The sequence below is a fragment of the Ornithorhynchus anatinus genome, chromosome 18, assembly GCF_004115215.2.
Source record: "Ornithorhynchus anatinus isolate Pmale09 chromosome 18, mOrnAna1.pri.v4, whole genome shotgun sequence".
Taxonomy (NCBI): domain Eukaryota; kingdom Metazoa; phylum Chordata; class Mammalia; order Monotremata; family Ornithorhynchidae; genus Ornithorhynchus; species Ornithorhynchus anatinus.
In genome coordinates, this window is record NC_041745.1 from 41284294 (window position 1) to 41307478 (window position 23185).

At 48.2% G+C, this 23185-nt stretch overlaps 1 protein-coding gene across 1 annotated transcript in view; it reads right to left on the minus strand.

Annotated features, from left to right (window-relative positions):
• The window catches only part of CACHD1 (cache domain containing 1), a 180649-nt gene that overhangs the window by 7369 nt on the left and 150095 nt on the right, over positions 1 to 23185 (minus strand). The window contains 13 exon segments of the mRNA XM_029083275.2: positions 413 to 514; positions 1055 to 1132; positions 3258 to 3419; positions 4169 to 4320; positions 6237 to 6353; positions 6673 to 6759; positions 7472 to 7632; positions 10731 to 10860; positions 12006 to 12053; positions 12138 to 12263; positions 19097 to 19207; positions 20719 to 20900; positions 21784 to 21926. Of these exon segments, the coding sequence (XP_028939108.1) occupies positions 413 to 514; positions 1055 to 1132; positions 3258 to 3419; positions 4169 to 4320; positions 6237 to 6353; positions 6673 to 6759; positions 7472 to 7632; positions 10731 to 10860; positions 12006 to 12053; positions 12138 to 12263; positions 19097 to 19207; positions 20719 to 20900; positions 21784 to 21926 (1599 nt within the window).

The following is a 23185-nucleotide window of genomic DNA, read 5'->3' on the forward strand; positions in this document are numbered from 1 at the left end:
ATAACAACAATAATAATAATAATCTTGGTACTTACTATGTGCCAAGCACTGTTCTAAGAGCTGAGTTAATCAGGTTGGATACAGTTCCTGTCCCATATGGGGCTCACACTCTGAATCCCCATTTTCCAGATGAGGGAATAGAGGCCTAGAGAAGTGAAGTGCCCAAGGTCAATGTGGCAGTCAGAATCAGAACCCAGGCCCTTCTGACTCCCAGGCCTGTGCTCTATTCACTAAGCTACACTGCTTCTTTAAAGCCCGGGTGAGGCGTGCCTTGAGCTGCGCCAAGGGTGATGTCACGATCGCTTAATGATGAGCCAAAGAGCTGAAGGACGAGGGAGCCTGCAAGGTCAATCCAACTGGGCCCCCGGGGTGTCTGGGAGGGCAAGGGGGACGCAGTACTCGGGGGTCTCACCATGGTCGCTCTCTGTCCCCGACCGACCCCAGTAGCGTCGCCTCCGCTCCGGGCTGTGGGCGTGCCGCTCGATGACCGCCGCTATGAACCGCGTGTTGCTGACTGAGGGAAACAAAGAGGAGGGGTTTGCCTCAGAGCCGTGCCTTCCTTTCCCGGCATCGACCCAGTTCACTTTTGGGAGGATCATTCCTGGTTGGCCCAGCTCTTCCCGGATCATTCCTGGACCGGGAAGGGTTCGCCCTCCCTCGGGAGCAGGGGATCCTTGTCCCTGTCTCTTCCGAGAACCTGCGGGGTCGCTCACGTACATCGGGAGGTTCGTCTGCTCTGCTAGGGAAAGCCCTCTCTGTTTCTGCCAATTCTCAACTCCCACCTTCACCCTCATGACAGGGGTGGGTAGGCGTGGTGGGGAGAGGGGAGGATTTATCCCAAATCACTTAAACTTGGGCACGAAGCAGGAAATACAATTCAGCTGGTCCCGGGAGGGTTTTAGTAAGGAAACCCCACCCGCTCGGTCGGAACTGAGGAAACCCGTGCCGTTTCTGGGAATGTTAAGGTCCGACCTTGAGGAACGTGAGAAGGGAATCCCCTCCCGAATGGGTTTCGGCCACCTCGGTTGTCCGCCAGGCAGCAGTGTGTACTTACTGATCCCGCGATCCTCGTGGCTGTCGTCGTCTCTCTCGTCTCGGTCGTTTTCCAGGTTGGACATTCGCACGGACATTTCTACCCATCAAAGCCGAAACAAGAGAGGCGTGATTGTTGGTTACCCCCACCAAGAGTAGGCCAGGACCCCCAGGAAGCCTTCCCTGATCAATTTCCCAAACCCCAACTGCCACCCTGAGTGCTTTTTATACCCATTCTCCTCCACACTTCTGCACGTGTGAACATTCGATTGTCCTTCTCTAGACTGTAGGCTCATTGCGGGCAGGGGATGTGTCTGTCAATTCTGTTATGTTGTCCTCTCCCCAGCACTTAGTACAGTGCCCCACACATAGTAAGCACTCACTAAATACCGATTAATTGACCTATTTTGATATTTCACCCTGACGTATTCCGTCTTGAACCCATTTTATTGATGTTCTCTCCCCTGCTCCTGTATTCTGTAAACCATTTTGGTCTGCCCTTTAGAAGATCAACTCCCCGAGCACATGTGTGACGTACCACTGTTGGACTCCCCAGGGTGTTTAATATAATGCTTCGCACTCATTGGGTGCTCAGAAAATATCCCTGATTGATTGAGGCAACCCCTTACTCTCCACCAAGTTGTTTTGAGGGGTAGGAAGGAGCAGAGACAGAGAAACCACACTTGCAACTGATTTCTGCTGTCTGGTTGGATATGGGAACCAAATGGGCACTTTACCCCTTAACTATGGCATCTGAAACAAAAGGAGGACAAGCAGAATCAGAATTTTAACTGGACCTAAACAACCACTTAGTACAGTGCTGTGCACACAGTAAGCACTCATAAAAATGACCGACTAACTGGTGCAGTGTACTTTCTGCACTAAAGTCAGAATGAATACCAAAGGCTGAAAACCCGAAGGGTCATTTATTGGCCATCCATGGGGTGCAACGCACTCTACTAAGCATTTGGGAAGGACAGAATTGGTCAGGTCAATGGTATTTATTGAGCACTTACTGTACTAACACTAAGCACTTGGGAGAATATAATAGAGTTGGCAGATACATTCCCCGCCAACAACAGAGAAATACTCTCTGTCGACCAGCAGCCTATACTCTAAGTCCACCAGATGACTTAGAGTGTAATTTATGTATTTCTATTAATATCTGTCTCCCCCTTGAGACTGTCAGTTTGCTGTAGGCAGGGACTGTATCTGTTATACTGTCTTGTACTCTCCCTGGCGCTTAATACAGTGCCCTGCACACAGTAAGTGCTCAATAAATATGATTGATTGATTAAGACAGAATTAGCATTCTCTTTAACAAGGCTATATTTACACAGTCATGCCCGACTAGGGGGCATGACTTGTAGTCAGCAGGGAATGTATCATTTTGGGCTGCACTTCTGTAGTGCTTAGTACAGTGCACTGCACTCAGTGGGCCTCAAACACTGCTATCCTACTATAACGTACTCCCTGGAAGAAGAGAGTCAGCATTCGAATGCCAAGCTCGTTGCGAGCTTTCATCTTCTCTTTCCACGTTTTCCTTTTTCTCCCGTGCTGGAGAACCCCAGCACCACCCCTGCAGGATCTGCCGAAATAACCCATTTCCCCACAGCAGGGAAGTCTAAAAAGTCTTTCGTGACAGCAATGGGCATATCCCCTCTGGCTAGCGCTTGTCAACCGCGTTGGCCAAGAGGGGCTACTGCCGGGTAAAGAGAGATGGAAAGCTGGGCAATCTCTGGGTAAACAGAGTGGCCTTTCTGGGCCAGGATGGGGATGAAACTGGTTCAAGATAATTTCAACTTTAGGCCCCAAGCAGGACGATTAATTCCAATAAAAGCTGAATATGCAGTCAACCGCACTGGCCCTATCCTACCAAGGCTGCTGTGGACACCACCACCCTTTAGTGCCAGGCTAATATGGTCACAACCACTTGTATCCCTTCTATACCTAGGCTTTAACACCCTACCGCTCCAGCGCTTATTCATCTGTTCTGATTTTAATTTTTTTTTAAATCTTCTGAGTGTTTGTGTCTTCCTTCCTTGCAAGATAAGCTCCTTGGGGGCAGGAGTCTTGTCATACAATGCTCTGCCCAGAGGAGACACTTTGGTGTGTCTGTGTGGGGAGCTCGGGAAGATTTTGCGGGAGATGCGGGCAGGGTAAATCCGGGCGAGGGAAAATGGGGTGGGTAGGAGAGAGGGTGCCCACCTCTGCAAAGAACTCACCCTGGGCGGCCAGCGGCGACATATGCTGATGGCTCCTGCGATGGATTTGGTGGCGGTAGGCATACACTGCCAGGACCAGCACCATGATGCACCCCATGATCCCGCCGGCCACGGGACCCACGGGTGCGCTCTTGATCATGTTCAGGGTGATGACCTCGTCGCCTGCGTAGTTTCGGAAAGAAGCGCAGACGCGAATCTTACAGGAAGATCCGAGATCCACGAGGGGACGGGCGGGGAGCAGAGACTGGGGTGATGGCGTCAGAACCACACATGGCTCATTCAAAGCTCAATCTGAGCAAGAGGCAGGGGTTGATTGGGTTGGGACTCCAGTGACTTGTCCAAGGTCATATAGCAGACAAGTGGCAAAACTAGGATTAAAACCCAGGTCCTCTAGCTTCCAGGCCTGGGTTCTTTCCACTAGGCCACGCTGCTTCTCCAAGCTCACGTTACCCAATGGCACATTTCCCTAAAAGCACTCCAGTCACTGAACCTTGATGGGGAAGCAGCCAGGAATGGGGTGGGAGGAGATGGGCAGCCCTTACCGAGCATGCTCTAGGAGACGCTTCTCATTCTGTGCGGCCCTTGAATGGTAAAAGGGTCTTTCCTGCACATACACCCAGTTCCACATTTGGGTGAGGGTGCAGTTGGGGAATTAGAGGACACCGTCCGACAATGAAACAGCAGATCACACTGGAAACGCAGAGTGGATTTCTGTGAAAATGCAGCCCTGCTTTCAAGGAGAACTGGGTGTTCTCTGAGAACCTGTAGAGGGGCATGGGGCTGGGCGCCAGAGAATCTGGGGGCAAAAGGGGCGTTCTGCAGGCACCTTGCGGGAACAGGGGAAAACCGGGTAGGTCACACCGTCAACTACCAAACAGTTAGTGGCGACTGAAGACGGGACTGACAGTTACCTATGGCTCCCATATCATCTACGTAAGGGCTTTTGGCCCCCACGATGCCCCCGAAGCATTCTTTCTGCGACGCACAGTATGGCTTGTCCAGGTGGGTCTTTCCATCGCTGTCCACCATGCACCACTCGCAATCCAACACGCCGAAACATTCTCTGTCCCGGTGGAGGAAAAATCCCATTTTATTTTTGTAAACGGACCAAAGGCAGATCCTGGTTTGTTCCCCTACTCTGTTGAATCCACCCATCTCCTAAACTGTCAAAACACAGGGCTGAAATGACTCTGCAAAAAGACTGCTTGCCTTTCCCGTCCTCATGCAGGTTACAGGCAGCGAGGAAACACAATAAGAAGCTGTGTGGTGCAGTGGATAGAACAAGGGTCTGTGACTCAGAAGATTATAGGTTGTAATCCTCACTCCTCCACTTGTCTACTGGGTGATCTTGGGCAAGTTGCTTCGCTTCTCTGGTTCTCAGTTATCTCATTTGTAAAATGAGGATCGAGACCATGAGCCCCATGTGGGACAAGGATTGTATCCAACCCGGCTTGCTTGTATCCACCCCAGCGCTTACTATATGCCTGGCAAATAGTAAGCATGTAACAAATACCATCATTATTAATTATACTAATTACTATGATTAATTCAGATTCCCAAAAGCCAAGTATTGTGTGCTTTATCCTGAACTCCAACTGTACTGGGCATGGGCCTGTCAATCAACTCTGCAGGCCAAACCCTTCCCCCCACAGGTCATTTGACCACAGTTTGCTTTCAGCTGCCACCAAAGAGGAGCCCAGAGCTGATTCAGGATCAAGAAACATTTGAGAACTATCAGTTGTGTGGCTTCTCTGGTGACTTCCAAAGTGCCGATCCTTGATTACCTGTGATGACAGGGATCAGGAATTCCCTAGATTATCGACCTCGCTAATCCCCAAACCTGGTTTAACTGCTAGTTTCGTTTGGGCTGCAGAAGCTAAGTGACCTTGGGCAAGTCACTTCACTTCACTGGACTTCAGTGACCCATCTGTAAAATGGGGATTAAGACTGTGAGCCCCATGTGGACAGGGACTGTGTTCAACCTGATTAGCTTGTATCTACCCCAGTGCTTAAAACTGTGCTTGGCACATAGTAAGTACTTAACAAATACCACCATTATTATTATTATTATTACTTCCTTGCTTTCCTCTCCAACTGAAGCTGCTGGGGGTCTCTTCGAGGTCCAGGGTTATGCAGCTGCTGGTCCAGCCCAGACCACTCTGGGCAGTCCAGTACCTGTCTTTGGGTATCACTTGCTCCCTCTTCTCTACGTGTCCACATGTCCCCAAGTCTGCTACGCTGGTGACCCTTACCGCGCTTCCTGTTGCTCCCTTGAGCCCACAGAGCTAGGCCTTGCCCCAACAGCAGGGAGGATGAGGGGAAGGGAGGCAGAGAACGGGAGCGGGGTGGTGGTGGAGGCAGGGAGGCTGGAAGCCCTCAGAGTGAAACTCTCACCTTCCCACACTATGATCTTGGAGGGAAAGTCCACCTTGGAGGTGGGTGACGAAAATAACAACTGTGATATCTGTAAGTGCTTACTATGTGCCAGGCACTGTACTAAGCAGTGGGGTGGATACAAGGAAACCGGGTTGGACACTGTCCCTGTCCTGCATGGGGATCACAGTCTTAATCCCTGCTTTACTGAAGAGGTAAGTGAAGCACAGAAGTGAAGGGACTTGCCCAAGGCCACACAGCAGACAAGTGGTGGAGCAGGGATCAGAACCCATGACCTTCTGATCTCCAGGCCCGTGCTCTATCTACTATGCCGTGGTACTTTTGGTGATCCCAAACAACAAGCTGAGTGAATCACTTTGACAAATGAAGCTTAAATGTCGGCAGCGAGGCAGGGGGACAAGGAGAAATCGCACACTCAATCTTTCAAGTCTCAATTCCAGTTTTTGCCGGGGGGGGGGGGCATTCAATGCCAGGGGGAGCGATTCATCCCATCAAACTGGGAAAAGAATCAGATGGGGTTAATGGAGATGATGACTCATGGATCAGATCCAACATGAGGGTAAGAGTCATTGAGGATCAGTTTACCCGCTTTCCATCCTCTGGCTGCACCGGGTGTTGACACACTGGTGGAGAGAGTCCTGCAAGCCAGGATCGATGGCCGTGTATGTTACCGGTTCCTGGTGGACTTCGCAACTTGGATTTCTAAGGGAGAGAAGAGAAGGGGTTGGAGAGAAATGAGAAGCCAACCGACCCATCGCCACTACCCAACCACCCAGTGGCTTCCCCATTAAAAAAATCACACTTCCTAATGCCGTTTGCCAATCCCTGGTGGTAAACTCCAATGGTTTCAACGTGAATAGGCAGCACCCGAGCCCTTGTGTCAAATGCCCTAGGAGGCCGCCGGCAATTCCATCTTACAGAATTCAAGTGAACCCAGCTGAAGGAAGACCCCAATATTGAACGTGTCATTCCAAACCCTCAGCAATTCCCACCCCGCGTGAGAAGGCCTGGTGGCTCTTACCGGCTCTCTGCGTTGGTGAGATTGCCGGTGCATTCGTTCACTTCCAGGGGGCACTCGCAGGGACACTCACACTCGTTCTGCTCCATTCTGGAAAACGAGGGAGTAGCCTTTCATTCCAGGAGACCACCGTGTCCCACCCAATGAGCCCAAGAGAAGGCGATTGTCGGGAAAGAGGGACGGGAATGTGGAGGGGAGAGTACTTCGTATGGGGTCTTTCTGGAACCCAAACCCAGGTGGAGGAAAAGGCGGTTCGTGTACCCTGCCCCAACAGATGCCATTTTACAGACATGGAGGCTGGAGAAACCAACATGAAACTGAGATAGTAATAATTGTGGTATTTGTTAAGCACTTTGTGCCAGGCACTGTGGTAATAATAATAATGATGGTATTTGTAAAGCATTTACTAAGTGTCAAAAACTGTTCAAGCACTGGGGTAGATCTAAGCTAATCAGTGTGACACAGTCTTTTTTCCCACGTAGGACTCACAGTCTTAATCCCCATTTTACAGATGAGGTAGCTGAGGCCCAGAGAAGTGAAGTGACTTACCCAAGGTCACTCAGCAGACAAGTGGTGCAGCCAGAATTAGAACCCATGACCTTCTGACTCCCAAAGCCCGGGCTCTAGCTGTTATGCCATGTGGGGGAACTGCCAGCTGCTTGAGGACCGTTCTCCAACCTTCCCCAGGGGGATGGGGTCAAGCAGCTTGGCTCACTCTGCTCCAGGCGGAGATGACAACGTCCGATCCTCCCGGGGTCCTGCCCCATCCCGATCCCGTTCCGGAGTCTCCGTCGTTCCCTACCTGTGACAGTTGAGGCACAGACGGTCCACCATGCTGCAAGCGCAGAAGGCCAGAGAGTCGCAGGTTTCATTGACGATGCCGACAAAAGCGTTGGTGCCTGGGATCCGGGTCAGTCGGTATTTGGAACAGTGGCTGCCGTGCACAAGGTTTGTCAAATCCCCCTACACCAAACATCACGTTGGAGAATTTATTCGGCTGAGCAAAGCGCTACACTTTGAGGCAGATACCAGATGACGATTATTTTGTGGTCCTTGTTAAGCACTTACTATGTGTCAAGCACTGTTCTAAGCGCTGGGGTAGATAGATACGAGGTAGGTTGGACACAGTCCCTGTCTCACACGGGGTTAAGAGTCAATCCCCATTTTACAGATGAGGTAACCGAGGCACAGAGAAGTGAAGTGATTTACCCAAGATCATAATACATCAGACAAGTGGTTGAGGCAGGATTAGAACCCAGGTCTTTCTGACTCCAGGCCCAGGCTTTATCAACTAGGCCATGCTGCTTCTCTAATGATCTGATGATCTTATCAGACACGCTGTACCCGGGGAGGTGGGCAGAGCAGAGGTTACCGCATTTCTCTTTCACAAATAATAATAATACTAATAATGACAATGATGGTATTTGTTAAACGCTTACTATGTGCCAAGCACTGTTCTAAGGCTAGAACCTGGGTCTCCTCACTCTTAGTTCCAGGATTTTTTCTCTAGGCCACACTGCCTCCCTAAGGAGTAGGTAGGCACCAGACCTCTGAGGGAGGCAAAGACTTTTCTCCTCAGGTTCTAAACATCTATTCAACCACCACCTGGAACCAATATGGCAGAAACAGACAATCCCGACTTCCATATTAGCACAAATTACAAATAACATTCACTGTCCTAAAGACGAGCATAACCAACCACATTGCAGTTTTTCTCCCTATGGATGACAGCTTATTTTCTGCCCTTCTCCCATCCTAAAAAGCTGTGTTGTATTAACCTAATGGACGGGAAGAATGGATTTCAGTGGATCATTCCCTGCAGCTGCACTATACCTATTTTCACACACAAAGACACAACACAGAGACACATTTATCCACATAGTTCTATCCACCCTCCCGCCGCCTCACCCACAGACACACTGGGCCTACCCTGATAGGTTCCTGTCAGAGAGGGTCAGAAAGGATGAGGACCATATGGAACGGCTTCAAGAAATGGGGTGGGGGCTGGAGAGAGTGGCGGATGGGAAAGGCGATGAAGCGGAAGCTGGGAGAACAGTCAGAAAGTACCACAGAATGCTTATTCATTTATATTAATGTTTATATACATATTAATGTCTGTCTCCCCCTCTAGATTATAAATTCACTGTGGGCAGGGAATGTGGCTTTTTTTACCTTGTACTCTCTCAAGTGCTTAATACAGTGCTCTATACACAGAAAGCATTAAATAAATCCGATTGAATGAATTAATGTCAAATTTCATCAGCGCGCTTTTAAAAGGCAGTAAAAAATCTGGAGAGGGTACAGACAAAAGGTCACAATAAATGATTAAAGAGTTGTGAAATTCGTCAGAAGAGGAAAGAAGAAAAGAACCAGAGTTATTTAGCCTAGAGGGGAAAAGGACTAAAGGGAGGGCTTGTAACTGTCTTCCAGTACTTCAAGGACTTTTCCATGAGGACCTGGGCCTTCAGTTTCAGAAGGAGGAATGGGTGGACATAAGCCAGGACAAAAAGTCACAGAAAGGTTTTCAGAGAAGGAGGTGAGTTCTTTGAGAGAACTGACAGCTGGAGGAAGCTTGAGATTTAGGATTGGGAAGGAGATGGAGGGGTGGGGAAGCGGGAGGAGGGAATGTGTGTGAGTGTGTATGTGTGTGTGCTTGTGAGAGACAGAGAGACAATGAATGAATGAATGAATTACAGGCAGTTGGCATTTTTCACCCAGGAAACAGGGTTTGGGCTGCAGGACTATGTGCCCAGGGAGCCACCCGGGCAAAATCTGGCCCCGGGGCTCCAGGAAGGAGTCCAGACTTAATAATGACGCTGTTTGTTAAGCGCTTACTATGTGCCAAGCACTGTACTAAGCGCTGGGTGGGTACAAGCAAATCGGTTTGGACAGTCCCTGTTCCAGATGGGGCTCACAGTCTTAATCCCTGTTTTACTGATGAGAGAACTGAGACCCAGAGAAGTAAAGTGATTGGCCCAAGGTCACAGAGCAAACAACTGGTGGAGCTGGGAATAAAACCATGACCTTCTGACTCCCAGGCCTGTGCCCTATCCACTATGCCACGCTGCTTCTCCAGTCTTGATGGAGTTCCCCGGCAAGTCCAGCCTGGAGGCCAGTACCCGGCTTCCAGCTGATGCCAAAATCTTTCCATCTTTCCCATGATAAAGCTGTGCCACCCTGCACTTTACCAGCCAAAGAAGTGCTGGTGCTTCCAATATCCTCCACCAGAGAAGCCTTGAGCTCTCATGGCTAGAGGAGAAGCCCTTCTTCTGGCAAGAGATCAGACGGTATTGGCTAGGGTTCCCTGCTGCTGGATGGAGAGGACACTTTATGCTCTTCCCACGAGTTCTAGTGGGCTGAATCAACTGAGAGGGGACTCTCCAGCTTTCCATCTGCAGACTACACGGCCCACCTCTAACCCTTATTTCCCATTCCCCGACTAAACCCTCATTTCCTCTCCTCCCCCTCCCTTCTGCATCGCCCTTGTAATGGAATTTGCAGCCCTAGTTCACCCCTCTCTCAGCCCCGTGGCACTGACGTACATATGCGTAATTTATTCATTTTAATTAATGTCTTGTCTCCCCCTCCAGTCTGTAAGCTCCCTGTGGGCAGGGAATGTGGTTATCAATTCTGTTATACTGTAGTCTCCCCACCACTTGGTAATGATGTTCTGCAGTAGAAAGCACTTAATAAATCCGGCTGATTGATCAACAGAGAATTGAGCTTTGATCAAGGTGCGAGTGGGGTGGGGTAGGCATGGGTGCTACCTTACCCTTCCCACCCCCACACTGCCTGGTAACCCCCAAACTGCCCGGTAGCCTTCCTGTTATAAAAGAACTGCGGAGAGACAGTTCTGTTGCCCTTTGGCCCCAGGGAGGAAAGGCAGGGTTGTGCCAGTGGAGAAAAAAAAATGGTTACTTTAAGCGCTTATATTCTATGCCAAGCACTGTTCTAAGTGCCGGGGAAGCCTACCTAGTTAGATTGGACCCGATTCCCCTGTCCCACAACGAGTACACTGCGTAAACCCCATTTTCCAGATGGAGGTTAGTAAGGAAACTTACCACCAGGCTGGATTTAAATTTATTAAAACCCGTCTGGACCGTCCTGTCATGAAGGCTGTTGCCACCAAAGTTCTTCTTGGACGAAGTTGGGATGGGGTTGAGGGATGTCGTCTGGCCACCGGAAGGGTTCCTAAAGGGCGCAAGGATGATAATTAAATGGGGCCTCGATTCCATTCCTGGCCCCCTGGGCTGTCGGCCCAGCCGTCAACCGGGCTTTACTTGCGGGCGGGGGGTACTTAGTGAGGTGAATGGTGCTGCCTGCCTGCTCCACGGGGGGCGTGGCCTTTGGGGTCGATAAAGCGTGGGGATGGGCCACCAGGTTCCTCTGTCCATCACATACATGACAGCACCTGCCCAAAGAATCCAATCTCCGCTTACCAAAAGTCACTTATTTTTTTTTTCCATTTTAAAGGCACCAGATCTCCCCAACTTCAATGGTGGCTTTTCACTGGGTTTTCACCAACAGGCTTTTTTCCCCGAAGGCAGGTGATAACCTAAGATCCAGACCAAATGATGTTTAAATTTGATCGAATGGATGCAGTCCCTGTCCTTGGGCCCCACTGTTTTTGAGGCCCACTGTGGCCTAGTGGATAGAGCCCGGGCCTGGGAGTCCGAGGACTGCCTGCTGTATGACCTTGGGCAAATCACTTCACTTCTCTGGGCTTCAGTCACCTCATCTGTAAAATGGGGATTAAGACTGGTAAGCCCCAGGGATCGTGTCCAATCTGATTAGCTTGCATCTATCCCAGCGCTTAATATAGTGCCTGGCCAACAGTGAGTGCTTAGCAATTCCCACAATTATTATTATTACCATATCATTTTGCGGAACTCAGAGGTTTTGAAACCCAAGGGAAGCAGATGAGGGCGGTCCAATTCCCGAATTCTTAAAACCGCCCTGGCTTTCTACATTAAAGAACCTCAAAAGGTAATATTATTCATTCATTCGATGGTTATTTATTGAGTGCTGTACGCCGTGTGCAGAGGCACTGTACTAAGCATCTTGGAATGTACAACTGGGCAACAGATAGAGACAATCCCTGCACAACAACGGGCTCACAGTCTAAAAGATGTTACGCAGGAACTTACGGTTTCTGACTTGCCCACCACTGAAGTTCCATTTAGTTTTTAGTTTCGCTAAATTCATGGATCAAATGGCATAGATCTGGAAATAGAAGACCCAGGTTCTAGTTCCAGTTGTGTGACTCCTGGCAGGTGCCTCACCTCTCTGGGCCCTCATTTATAAAAAAGTGCTAATACCACCCACCCCTCCCTTACTTCACAGGGACGCTGTTGAGGAAGATTCCGATAGTTGATGTGAAACCTCTTGGGTACGGGGAGGAAGAAGGCATTACACAAAGTTAAAGTTGTGGGAGGAGGGTGAAAGAAAGGAATTTCACTGAGGCTTACCTTATTTTGTTGCCTCCATCTTGGTTACAAACTGGTAATAAATCCATTAAAACTTTGTAAAAATATCTCAGGGTGAAATCGATGCCCATTACAGCCACAGTGTGCCCCGGGATGGACAACTGAGAGCTTGAGGAAAAAGCATATGAGAACAAGGATATCTCTTATTCAAGGCTGCATTTAGGAACAAGTCGTTCTAAATCCCACCCACAGCCGAGCCGAGCCGCGAAGCAATTACATATTTAGTGCCTTACCGAACACCAAAAGGTTCACGCAAAGTCACTGGTTTAGAAGAACACGGGAGAATTTCCGCAGAAAAGTAGGAAGGCAGGGGGTAGGTAAAACCGTAAGACATTATCTAAATCCGAGAATGATTTCATGCTTGAGTTTCAAAGACGCCAGAGCGCCTGTGTTTGCATCTTGGGAACTTCTCTGAGGAAGAATGCTCTTTCACGTTGATTACCCAACGGTTCAATCGATCAGTGGTGTTTATCTAGGGTTTACTGTGTTGCCGAGCACTATGCTGAGGGCTTGGAGAAGTACAGTATGATAGAGGTTGGTAGACCTGATCCCTGCCCACAGGGAGCTGACACTCTACTGGACTTCGGCCTACCGATTGTTCTAATATTTGCCAAGTTCTCTCAGAAACAATAGTTCCTCTCTTTAAATTTGGCCATCCCCCCAGGGATTGCTTCCTGATGCATATTTGGAAGGACTATGCTATAAAGCTTGGCTCAGTGGAAAGAGCATGGCGGCTTTGGAGGTCAGGGCTCATGAGTTCGAATCCCAAGCTCTGCCACTTGTCGGCTGGTGTGACTGGTGGGCAAGTCACTTAACTTCTCTGTGCTTCAGTTCCCTCATCTGTAAAATGGGGATTAAGACTGTGAGCCCCACGTGGGATAACCTGATTCCCCTATGTCTACCCCAGCGCTTAGAACAGTGCTCGGCACATAGTAAGCGCTTAACAAATACCAACATTATTATTATTATTATTATTATTAAAGCAGCGTGGCGTAGTGGAAAGACCACGGTCTTGGGAGTCAGAGGTCATGGGTTCTAATCCCTTCTCTGCCACTTGTTAGCTGTGTGACTCTGGGCAACTCACTTCACTTCACTGGGCCTCAGTTACCTCATCTGTAAAATGGGGATTAAGACTGTGAGCTCCACGTGGGACAACCTAATTACCTTGCATCTATCCCAACGCTTAGAACAGTGCTTGGCACATAGTAAGCACTTAACAAATACCATTATTATTATTATTCTTATTATGCAGGACAGGGTCTGTGTCCAACCTAACATGTTTTTATCCACCTCAGCAATTAGTACAGTGCCTGGCACATAATAAGCATTTAGTACCATTATTATTAATAGTAAATTATTTATTGATATGAATGTCTTGTCTCCTCCTCTAGACTGTAATGCAACCTAACATGTTTTTATCCACCTCAGCAATTAGTACAGTGCCTGGCACATAATAAGCATTTAGTACCATTATTATTATTAATAGTAAATTATTTATTGATATGAATGTCTTGTCTCCTCCTCTAGACTGTAATGCAACCTAATGAGTATTTTCTAAGCTTCTGCTGTGTGGCCAGTATTGGAATAGGAGCTAGGAAGCATACAATAAAAGTAAAAGACAAGTGTCTTTGACCTTAAGGAGTATGCAGTCGAACAGAGGAGATAACCATCTTTGAATGCTTAGTACAGTGCTCCATAGATAGTAAACGCTCAGGAAGCAGCATGGCTTGGTGGATAGAGCATAGGCAAGGAAGTCAGATGGAAGTGAGTTCTAATCCTGGCTCTGCCACTTATCTGCTGCAAGTCACTTACCTTCTCTGTGTCTCAGTTACCTCATCTGTAAAATGGAGATTAAGGTTGTGAGCCCCATGCGGGACAGGGACTGTGTTCAAACTGGTTAGTACAAATGGGAGATCAAACAGTGGAACAGAACAGAGTAATAGTAATAATAATGATGGCATTTGTTAAGCGCTTACTATGGGCCAAGCACTGTTTTAAGCACTGGGGTAGGTACAAGGTAATCAGGTTGCCCCACGTGGGGCTCACAGTCAATCCCCATTTTTCAGATGAGGTACCTGAGGCACAGAGAAGTTAAGTGACTTGCCCCAAGTCACACAGCTGACAAGTGGCAGAGATGGGATTAGAACCCACAACCCCTGACTTCCGAGCCCGCGCTCTTTTGGCTAAGCCACGTTGCTTCGCATGACTTATCCCAGGTCACACAGCAGGCAGAGGCGGGATTGGTAACTGGCTCTGTGTGTTCACAGACCAAGGGCTCACCTGACAAATCTTCCCCAGAATTTTTCCAATATAAAATTTTATAGAAAAACAGGAACAAAAAGTCAGCATTGACTTCAAAGTTCAGGGGAAACTTTCCCAACTGTCCCATGGAAGCACAGTGCCCCCTTCTGGTGACATACAATATCACGGCTAACTTTGAAGGGAAATCAGAATGACTTGTTCCGTGATTCAGACCCAAACAAAAAGCCAAAATTATTAATCATCAGTGTGAAGAGGACTGATCCTTAACTACTCCTGCTTCCACTGCGTAGATCATTAATACACGAGACTAGAAACCTTAAGTTAAAGAATCGCTCAGATGCCGCCAAATTAATTGGCATGCCTCAACGGGGTCGACTTAACTATTGACCCATACGCATTCCACTTTAAATATGCTTTTGTATCTTTACGGTACAAGGAGCTGCAATGATAGCCGCTTTATACCGCAGGTGTGAATAAGTTTGAGAAGAAGCAGGGTGCTTAATGAAATACCGAGAGCTGCAATAAATCACCCTGTCTGGCGTTTCTGGTTTTTCCCCGGTGTTTCAGAAAAGTACTTTTACGTTCATAGGGCCTTCGGAAAAAAGGACGACGACATCAAACCAAATTTATATTCCGGAGGGAGCATACACAGCAGAGGTCATTACGGTTGTGTGTGTGTTTGTGTGCGCCTCACAAACAAGACCCGCGCCCGTAAACGTATCAAGAAGAAAAGGCGGTTTTTCTCTCTTAAGAGGGGAAGAGATTTGAAAGACAAACTCAGTGGAAGAAACGAGTAGAGAAGGGGATTTGAATAAATAACACGGCAGTTTCCCAATCCAGCATTCCAAAAGCCGGCCACTTGGAACGGCTCTGGACGTACCTCCCTGATCCCCCACTAGGCTCACAGTTCCTAGAGGGCAGGGTTTGCATTTCTAACTCTACTGAACTCTCTCACTTAGTAAAGCATTCTGCAGCCTAGATGCTCAGTAAATATCCATCTACTGAGGCGGGAAGCAGTCACCAAATGCCAGCTAACACCAATTGCTGGGTAGAACAGAAACTCCTCACCATTCGCTTTAAAGCACTTAATCACCTTGCCCCCTCCTACTTCACCTCACTACTCTCCTTCTACAACCTGGCCGGCACACTTTGCTCCTGTAATGCCAACCTTCTCACTGTACCGCCATCTCATCTGTCTTGCTGCCAAACTCCCGCCCACATCCTGCCTCTGCCCTGGAATGCCCTTCCTCCTCATATCCAACAGACAATTACTCTTGCCCACTTCAAAGCCTTCTTGAAGGCACATCTCCTCCAAGAGGCCTTCCCTGACTAAACCCTCCTTTCCTTTTCTTCAACTGCCTTCTGCATCACCCTGACTTGGTCCCTTTATTCATCCCCTCTCCCAGGTCCACAGTGCTTATGTCCATATCCGTAATTTATTTATTTCTATTAATATCAGCCTCCCCCTCTAGACTGTAAGCTCGTTGGGGGCAAGGAATGAGCTTGTTATACTGTTCTCTCCCAAGCTCTCAGTACAGTGCTCTGCACACAGTAAGCACTCAATAAATACAACTGACTGACTAGATCGTGAACTGCTGTGAGCAGAAAGTTGACAAACACATAGAAGAAGCCAGGATACGTGCATTCATTCATTCATGCACTTATTCAATCGTATTTATTGAGTGCTTACTGTGTGCAGAGCACTGTATTAAGTGCTTGAGAGAGTACGGTACAACAATAAACAGACACACTCCCCGCCCACAACAATCTTGCACAGAGTTGAAATGCAAAGATTTAGGGGCAACTGGGCTGTCTCAATTCAAATCCCTGGGTAATCCAGAAGTTTTGCTGGGGAAAGTAACTCTCCAACTCCTGTGACCCAAAAGACCGAGCTGGGGATGAGGGAGGGCTGAGACGGCATCATCGGGGTGGGTTCCTGACTCTCTGGAACTGATGCTTTGCTGTTGAGTCGGAAGTGATGTGGAAACAGGAGCTCAGGGGACCTCAAAAACTGACCCCTCACCGGCATCCCCCCATTAGGCTTCCCAACCCAGTTCAAGAGAGACCTTGGTTCTGAGTAACCATGTTGCACTTGGACATGGTATCAATCAATCACTGCTCTTCCTTGAGTGCTTACCTTGTGTGGTGCACTACAACATAGCAGAGTTGGCAGACACGTTCCCTGCCTACAGTGAGTTTACAATCTAGAGACTCTAGGCAAGTACTCTCCCTGTATGCCCCGGGGAGTCTGCGGAGGCATGTGGGTTTAGACGTACAGAGCCCAAACCGCAAGAAATCCCAACAAAATTAGACTTTGCTCTTCTTGGTAGCTTCAGGAACTATGAGCTAATTATTGACAATGGCATAAATGCCATTATGTTCAGAGTGGCCTTGTGGACACAGCACGGGCCTAGGAGTCAGAAGGACCTGGGTTCTAATCCCGGCTCTGCCACTTGTCTGCTCTGTGACCTTGGGAAAGTCACAACTTCTCAGGGCCTCAGTGACCTCACATGGAAAATGGCGGTTAAGACTGTGAGCAGCGTGGCTCAGTGGAAAGAGCACGGGCTTTGGAGTCAGAGGTCATGAGTTCGAGTCCCAGCTCTGCCACTTGTCAGCTGTGTGACTGTGGGCAAGTCACTTAATTTCTCTGTGCCTCAGTTACCTCATCTGTAAAATGGGGATTAAGACTATGAGCCCCACGTGGGACAACCTGATTCCCCTGTGTCTACCCCAGCGCTTAGAACAGTGCTCGGCACATAGTAAGCGCTTAACAAATACCAACATTATTGAGCCCTATGTGGGACAGGGACTGTTGCCAAACCGATTACCTAGTATCTACTCCAGCACTTAGTACAGTGCCCTGCACATGGTAAGCTCTTAACAAATATCACATAACTATTATTATATGCTTACTTAGTGAAAAGCACAATACTAAGGACTGCAGAGAAGATATAAGCCTCTCCATTCAGCCACAGAGCCTGCCCCCTCAGGGAGCTCACATTCAGAAAGGGGACGGGGGTGGGGATGGAAGGTATGCAGTGAGCTAGGGTTAAAAGTTCAACCTAATGACAGGATGCCAAGTAAATTGGAAAGATGTTTGAACTCTTCCTCCGCAAAAACATGTTTTCACGGGGCTTTGGGCAAGAGCAAAGGGGACAGCAGACTTAGAACAATGCACTGGGATTAAATACCAATATGACTGCCATTCTTTTCCTTTCCAGACGCAACTTGCTCTTACTTTTCCTCTGTGCAATTTACTCAAACACCTATATAGTCGGGATGGAGAGGCTCACTGCTGAGACATTAGCAGAGATCCATGCAGTGAATGGTCTGCCCAGGGAAACATTTGACCTCTGGAGGCTACTGGAGGATTTTACTGTGAAGAACAAGAAATCAGCTTTGGGCTGGGTACACGGTCGTCTTCTACTCACAGAGCTACGGCTCGTGATTTCTCTATTGTCTTTCCATTCATTTCCTGTCAACAGAACTACAGGTTTTTGGGGTTGTTTTTTTTCCCCTTTGGGGATTGTTGGGGAAGGGTTCAGGAGAAGCAGCTTGGCCTAACGGATAGAGCAAGGGCCTGGCAGTCAGAAGGACCTGGGTTCTAATTCTATGTCCGCCACTTGTCTGCTGCGTGACTTTGGGCCCGTTATTGGGCAGGGATTGTCTCTATCTGTTGTCGAATTGTACATTCCAAGCACTTACTACAGTGCTCTGTACATAGTAAGCGCCCATAAATACGATTGAATGAACTTCACTTCTCTGTGCCTCGGTTCCCTCACCTGTAAAATGGGGATTTAAACAGTGAGCCCCATATGGAACAGGATCTATGTCCAACCTGATTAGCTTGTATCCAACCCAGTGCTCAGTATGGTGCCTGGTATATAGTAAGGGCTTAACAAATACCAACCAAAAAAAAAATAAAAAAGAGAAGACAGAGAAGAAGGAAGAGGGTTATCTTGCTTAATATAATCAGTAACTACTCCACCTTCACTTTCCCCTTGGCTTTATGTCTAACAGTAATGGTTTGAGCACAGTACAAGTGAAAATGCTATATATTCCAGGTGCTAGGAAAAATATATATTTTGAGGAATAAAATCCAACTTTAATTGTATTTAATTGGATAAATGGGTGTCAATCGATGTAGCTTGGATACTGACACTCGTGGGTGGGTGTCTGTTTACTGACTGCAAGTCTCCAAGTCAGAGCTCATACTTTGTGCTCCCCTGGAGAGGAATTTCTCTCCCCAACACAAGAGAGCAGAGTAAAGGCTTATATCCAGTACCAGCTGCAAGACACCGTACCAAGTATTTGGGAAATGCAAAGGAAGCAAGGGATATGCAGGGACTCAGTTTCTGGGACAGCACAGATGATAAGAGAGAGACTTCTGTAATTTTAAAACCAGAGCATGGACAAGTCTGGGGTCAGAGGGGTTGAAATTTAATACCCTGCCCCTTCTCTCACACCAAGAATTCCCCGCCTCCTCTCCCCATGAACACCCAGACTCCAACGGCACACACAACTTAACCCCGTTCTCACTAGCTTTCCCTCCCTGCTGTGGAGAGGGTTCGGTTTTTGTTTTCCTCCCCTATGGGTTCCCTAGAGCATAGGCAACTTCAATTTACTGTCTACGAGGCTGTGGAAAAGAATGCGGAATGATCCAAGTGCTCAAATATTACCTGGAAGAGTGAACAGTATGACTGATGGTAACCACGTAGCCAGCTCCTCCAACATCTAAGTAAGGACCGGTCAGAGAAATTAATCCCGGATTAGCCACGGCATGCAGGTACCTAATAAAGATCGAAATAAAAATAAAAATGAAAAAATAAATTGATTTTGCCTCCCGGGTGCCTAAGAGCTACACAGACTCCTTAGACATACTAAATGTCTGATTTTATTGACACTAGAACCTTTAAGAGGGGTTATTTTCCAAATTCACTGGATAAAGACGATGCCAACTCCATCTTCTTTGGAAGGGGCAGGGCAGAGAGAGAGACAAAATTCACAAATGCAAAGGTGGGCAGTGTGTGTGTGTATTGGGGAGCACTGGCAGGATGACAAAATATAGCCTGCCAAGGGATCCCCCTCGTTCCAAACCTGGGGCTTTTGTCCCAGCTGGGCCCTGCCTTCCTATCCTCGGCTATCTTTGGCCGCTTCCTAGCCCCCGGCAACTCTGAAAGCAGCAGACAGGATCTCCCTGCCCCTCTCCCAGCTGGCTGTTTGCCGTTCACTTGTACACATACAACTACAAAAAGTGGCCCACGGAACCAAATAATTGGAAGTGTCCCCCTACTTCCACCACCCCTCACCTGGCTGAAGAGTCTGAAGGATGGAATTGTTCCCCCCCTCCCAATGTTTATTCAAAATCTCCGGTGTGGAACGCTGAAGCCCAAGTGGTTTGCTCTTAACTGCGCCTACCTCATTTAGGCTTTCTCGCCCTGACTTCAGCTAAACAGGGCAAAAGAATTTAAAATGTTCTTTGAGCAAACAAAATAATTAAATCAAGAAGACCCCAAGAGCCTGTTGTTGTGGGCACATCTCTGGGTAGTTCGCATGCAAATGACAGCATCTGTCGATTGCTCATTTGGAAGGGCCCGGTCAAAAGAGACGAAGGAGCGATAGAGTCGAATCAAAGTACAGAAATCAATTATATCTTAGCAGACAGAGGGGAAATAGCAAAGTCACAAGTGATCTCGTTCCTGAGCAGCGTAAGGTTAGAAATCCGAGCCTGCTCGATCTCCACGTTTTACTCCCCAGAACCACCTGGTAGGCTTTTTGTCTTTTAACTTCAGCACAGAAAAAACAAAAACCAGATGTGGAAGCAGATCTTTTGAGTTCTCAATATGTAAACTTCTCACATGTCATAGACAGACCCTTATACACAGAGCCATTTAACCAAAGTGGTATGTTGATGCGTACTAGAGCAGAGCTAATTGAAATTATATTAAAGAATATCCATTTCCAGACAAAGTCCTAAGTGAAACTGAAATCAATCCCAAGAGCTCAAAAAATCTTCAGCAAAAAGAATAGAACTACATGTTGCATGCCACATGTGCAAATGATTTTCATCTTGAAATATCTGTCAAGAGATAAGGAACAGAAGCGTCTTAAAGAGAGAGCATACTAATAAAGTTGATTTTACTGCTACAAAAGGATCGGGTTCCTTTAATTTCTCAGTAGATTTTCTTGGTCCCGAGAGCTATCTTGACGTGAGTGACTTCATATGCTTTTTTTATGGGCACACAGCCTCCCTCACTAGGATTTTTGGGAACTTCTGGCAACAGGACCCCCGAAAACTCACCATTGTCTTCTGGTGGGATCAAATGCTTTGTCCATGAGAGAACCAGGGTAAATTCTGAGGACCCCATTGGGCGTTGCTATGTAACGGCGGACAATGTAAGTGTTCAGGCTACTCATTTCCATTTGGGTCATCCATTCATCTGTGACGTGACTGGTAGCCATTACTTCATTTCTGACAGAGAACTGCAAGACAAAGACAGACCCAGCAAGGGACCCTTTAAGCCTCCCATGAAAAGATAGTAAGCTGCTGACAGGGTTTCCTAAAGACCTATCGGGGAGAATCTAAGCCCCATCACTTCTTAAAAATCTGCTCACACCAGAGGGATGAGACGAAACTCCAAGAAAACAAAAGCTTATTACCTAGGAGTATTTCAGTTTCTGGGAGTCTCCTAGGCAAGGATTTGTCCAATCCATTTTGAAGAGACAGAGAGGGACCCCCCCACCCTTAATTTTGGTTTAGAAAAAGATCACCACACCCTCTCTTATTTGCTTCCTCACCCTTGTTCTCCTTGTCCCTGGGAAAATGAGGGGCTCCCCTGCAGACACGATCCCTTCGGCCGGTGGAACTCCAGACACCCTCTTGGGGGCCGAGGATGGGAAAGGGATTCTTAACCTGCCGACAGGGATCACTGAGCCTGGCTTAACCTAAGCTGGCCCTCGACAACCCCTGTGCGGAGAGGCCGAATTTCAAGCCGAGGCCTCTCGTATCGAAGGAATCTGATCCGGCTTCTGGTTTGCTGCCGGACACCATGTTGAGGTTCTTCGGCTGTCTGACGGGGTTCATTCCTTCGATTGTATTTATTGAGTGCTTGCTGTGTGCAGAGCACCGTACTACGTGCTTGGGAGAGGACAATAGAACACTGCATCCCTGCCCATAATGAGCTTCCAGTCTAGAGAGGACGACAGGTCCAACCAGCGATCCACCTGAAACTGGGCCCTCAGTAAAGACGCTTAGCTCCGAGACCAGAGCTTTGTATTTTCCCCCCAGGGCTTACTGCGGTACTCTGCACCTGGTATGAATTCAATAAATACTCCTGTTCTTCCTGCTTTGCTTTTCCATCCTTACCTTAAGCCCGGGATTAGCAATCAAGCGAGTGTTGTCACTGAGATAGGCGGTGTAGTGCTCCACCATTCGCTTGGTCTCCGGCTGGCTTAGGTGTTCATAAGGGGAAGAAAAGCTCCCTGCAGACAGCATGACCGTGGGGCTTTCTGAGAGAGAGAGAGAGAGAGAGAGAAAAAAATGGAGCTGAGACCTTGGAGGGGCCGAGCCCCGTGGGAGCGGCTCCAGGAGAGGGAGTGGCCTGTCCACTCTTGGGTTTACAGTCCATTGCCATTTGATTGTCCTCTGAGGGCAGTTTTTACGTTACTTCCTTCGAAGTCAGTCCCCCCAGTCAGTCAGTCAGTGGTATTTACTGAGCTCTTACTGTGTGCAGAGCACTGCCCTAAGCGCTTGGGGGAATACTATAGAACAATTAACAGACACATTCCCTGCCCACAATGAACTTACAGTCTAGAGGGGGTAGAAAAGCAGCATGGTCTAATAATAATAATGTTGGTATTTGTTAAGTGCTTACTATGTGCAGAGCACTGTTCTAGGCACTGGGGGAGATACAGGATAATCAGGTTGTCCCACGTGAGGCTCACAGTTAATCCCCATTTGACAGATGAGGTAACTGAGGCACCGAGAAGTGAAGTGACTTAATAATAATAATAATAATGTTGGTATTTGTTAAGCGCTTACTATGTGCCGAGCACTGTTCTAAGCGCTGGGGTAGACACAGGGGAATCAGGATGTCCCACGTGGGGCTCACAGTCTTCATCCCCATTTTACAGATGAGGGAACTGAGGCACAGAGAAGTTAAGTGACTTGCCCACAGTCACACAGCTGACGAGTGGCAGAGCCGGGACTCGAACCCATGACCTCTGGCTTCCAAGCCCGGGCTCTTTCCGCTGAGCCACGCTGCTTCTGAGCACCAGCGTGGGAATCAGAAGGACCTGGGTTCTAAATCCGGCTCTGCCGCATGTCTGCTGTGTGACCTCAGGCAAGTCGCTTCAGTTCTCTGGGCCGCCGTTACCTCATCTGTAAAATGGGGATTAAGACTACGAGCCTCATGTGCGACAGGAAGTGTGTCCAATCTGACGTTTAGTGCAGTGCCTGGCACATAGTAAGTGCTTAAAAGATACCGCAGTTAAGGATGGGGGGATGGAGGAAAAGTTGGTGGGGAGAGGAAAACCCAAAATACCAAGTTAAGTGAACTGGGCTATATTGTTCAGTGGAAAGAGCCCGGGCTTGGGAGTCAGAGGTCATGGGTTCGAATCCCGGCTCTGCCGCTTGTCAGCTGTGTGACTTTGGGCATGTCACTTGACTTCTCTGTGCCTCCGTTACCTCATCTGTAAAATGGGGATGAAAACTGTGAGCCCCAAGTGGGACAACCTGATCACCCTGTAACCCCCAAGCACTTAGAACA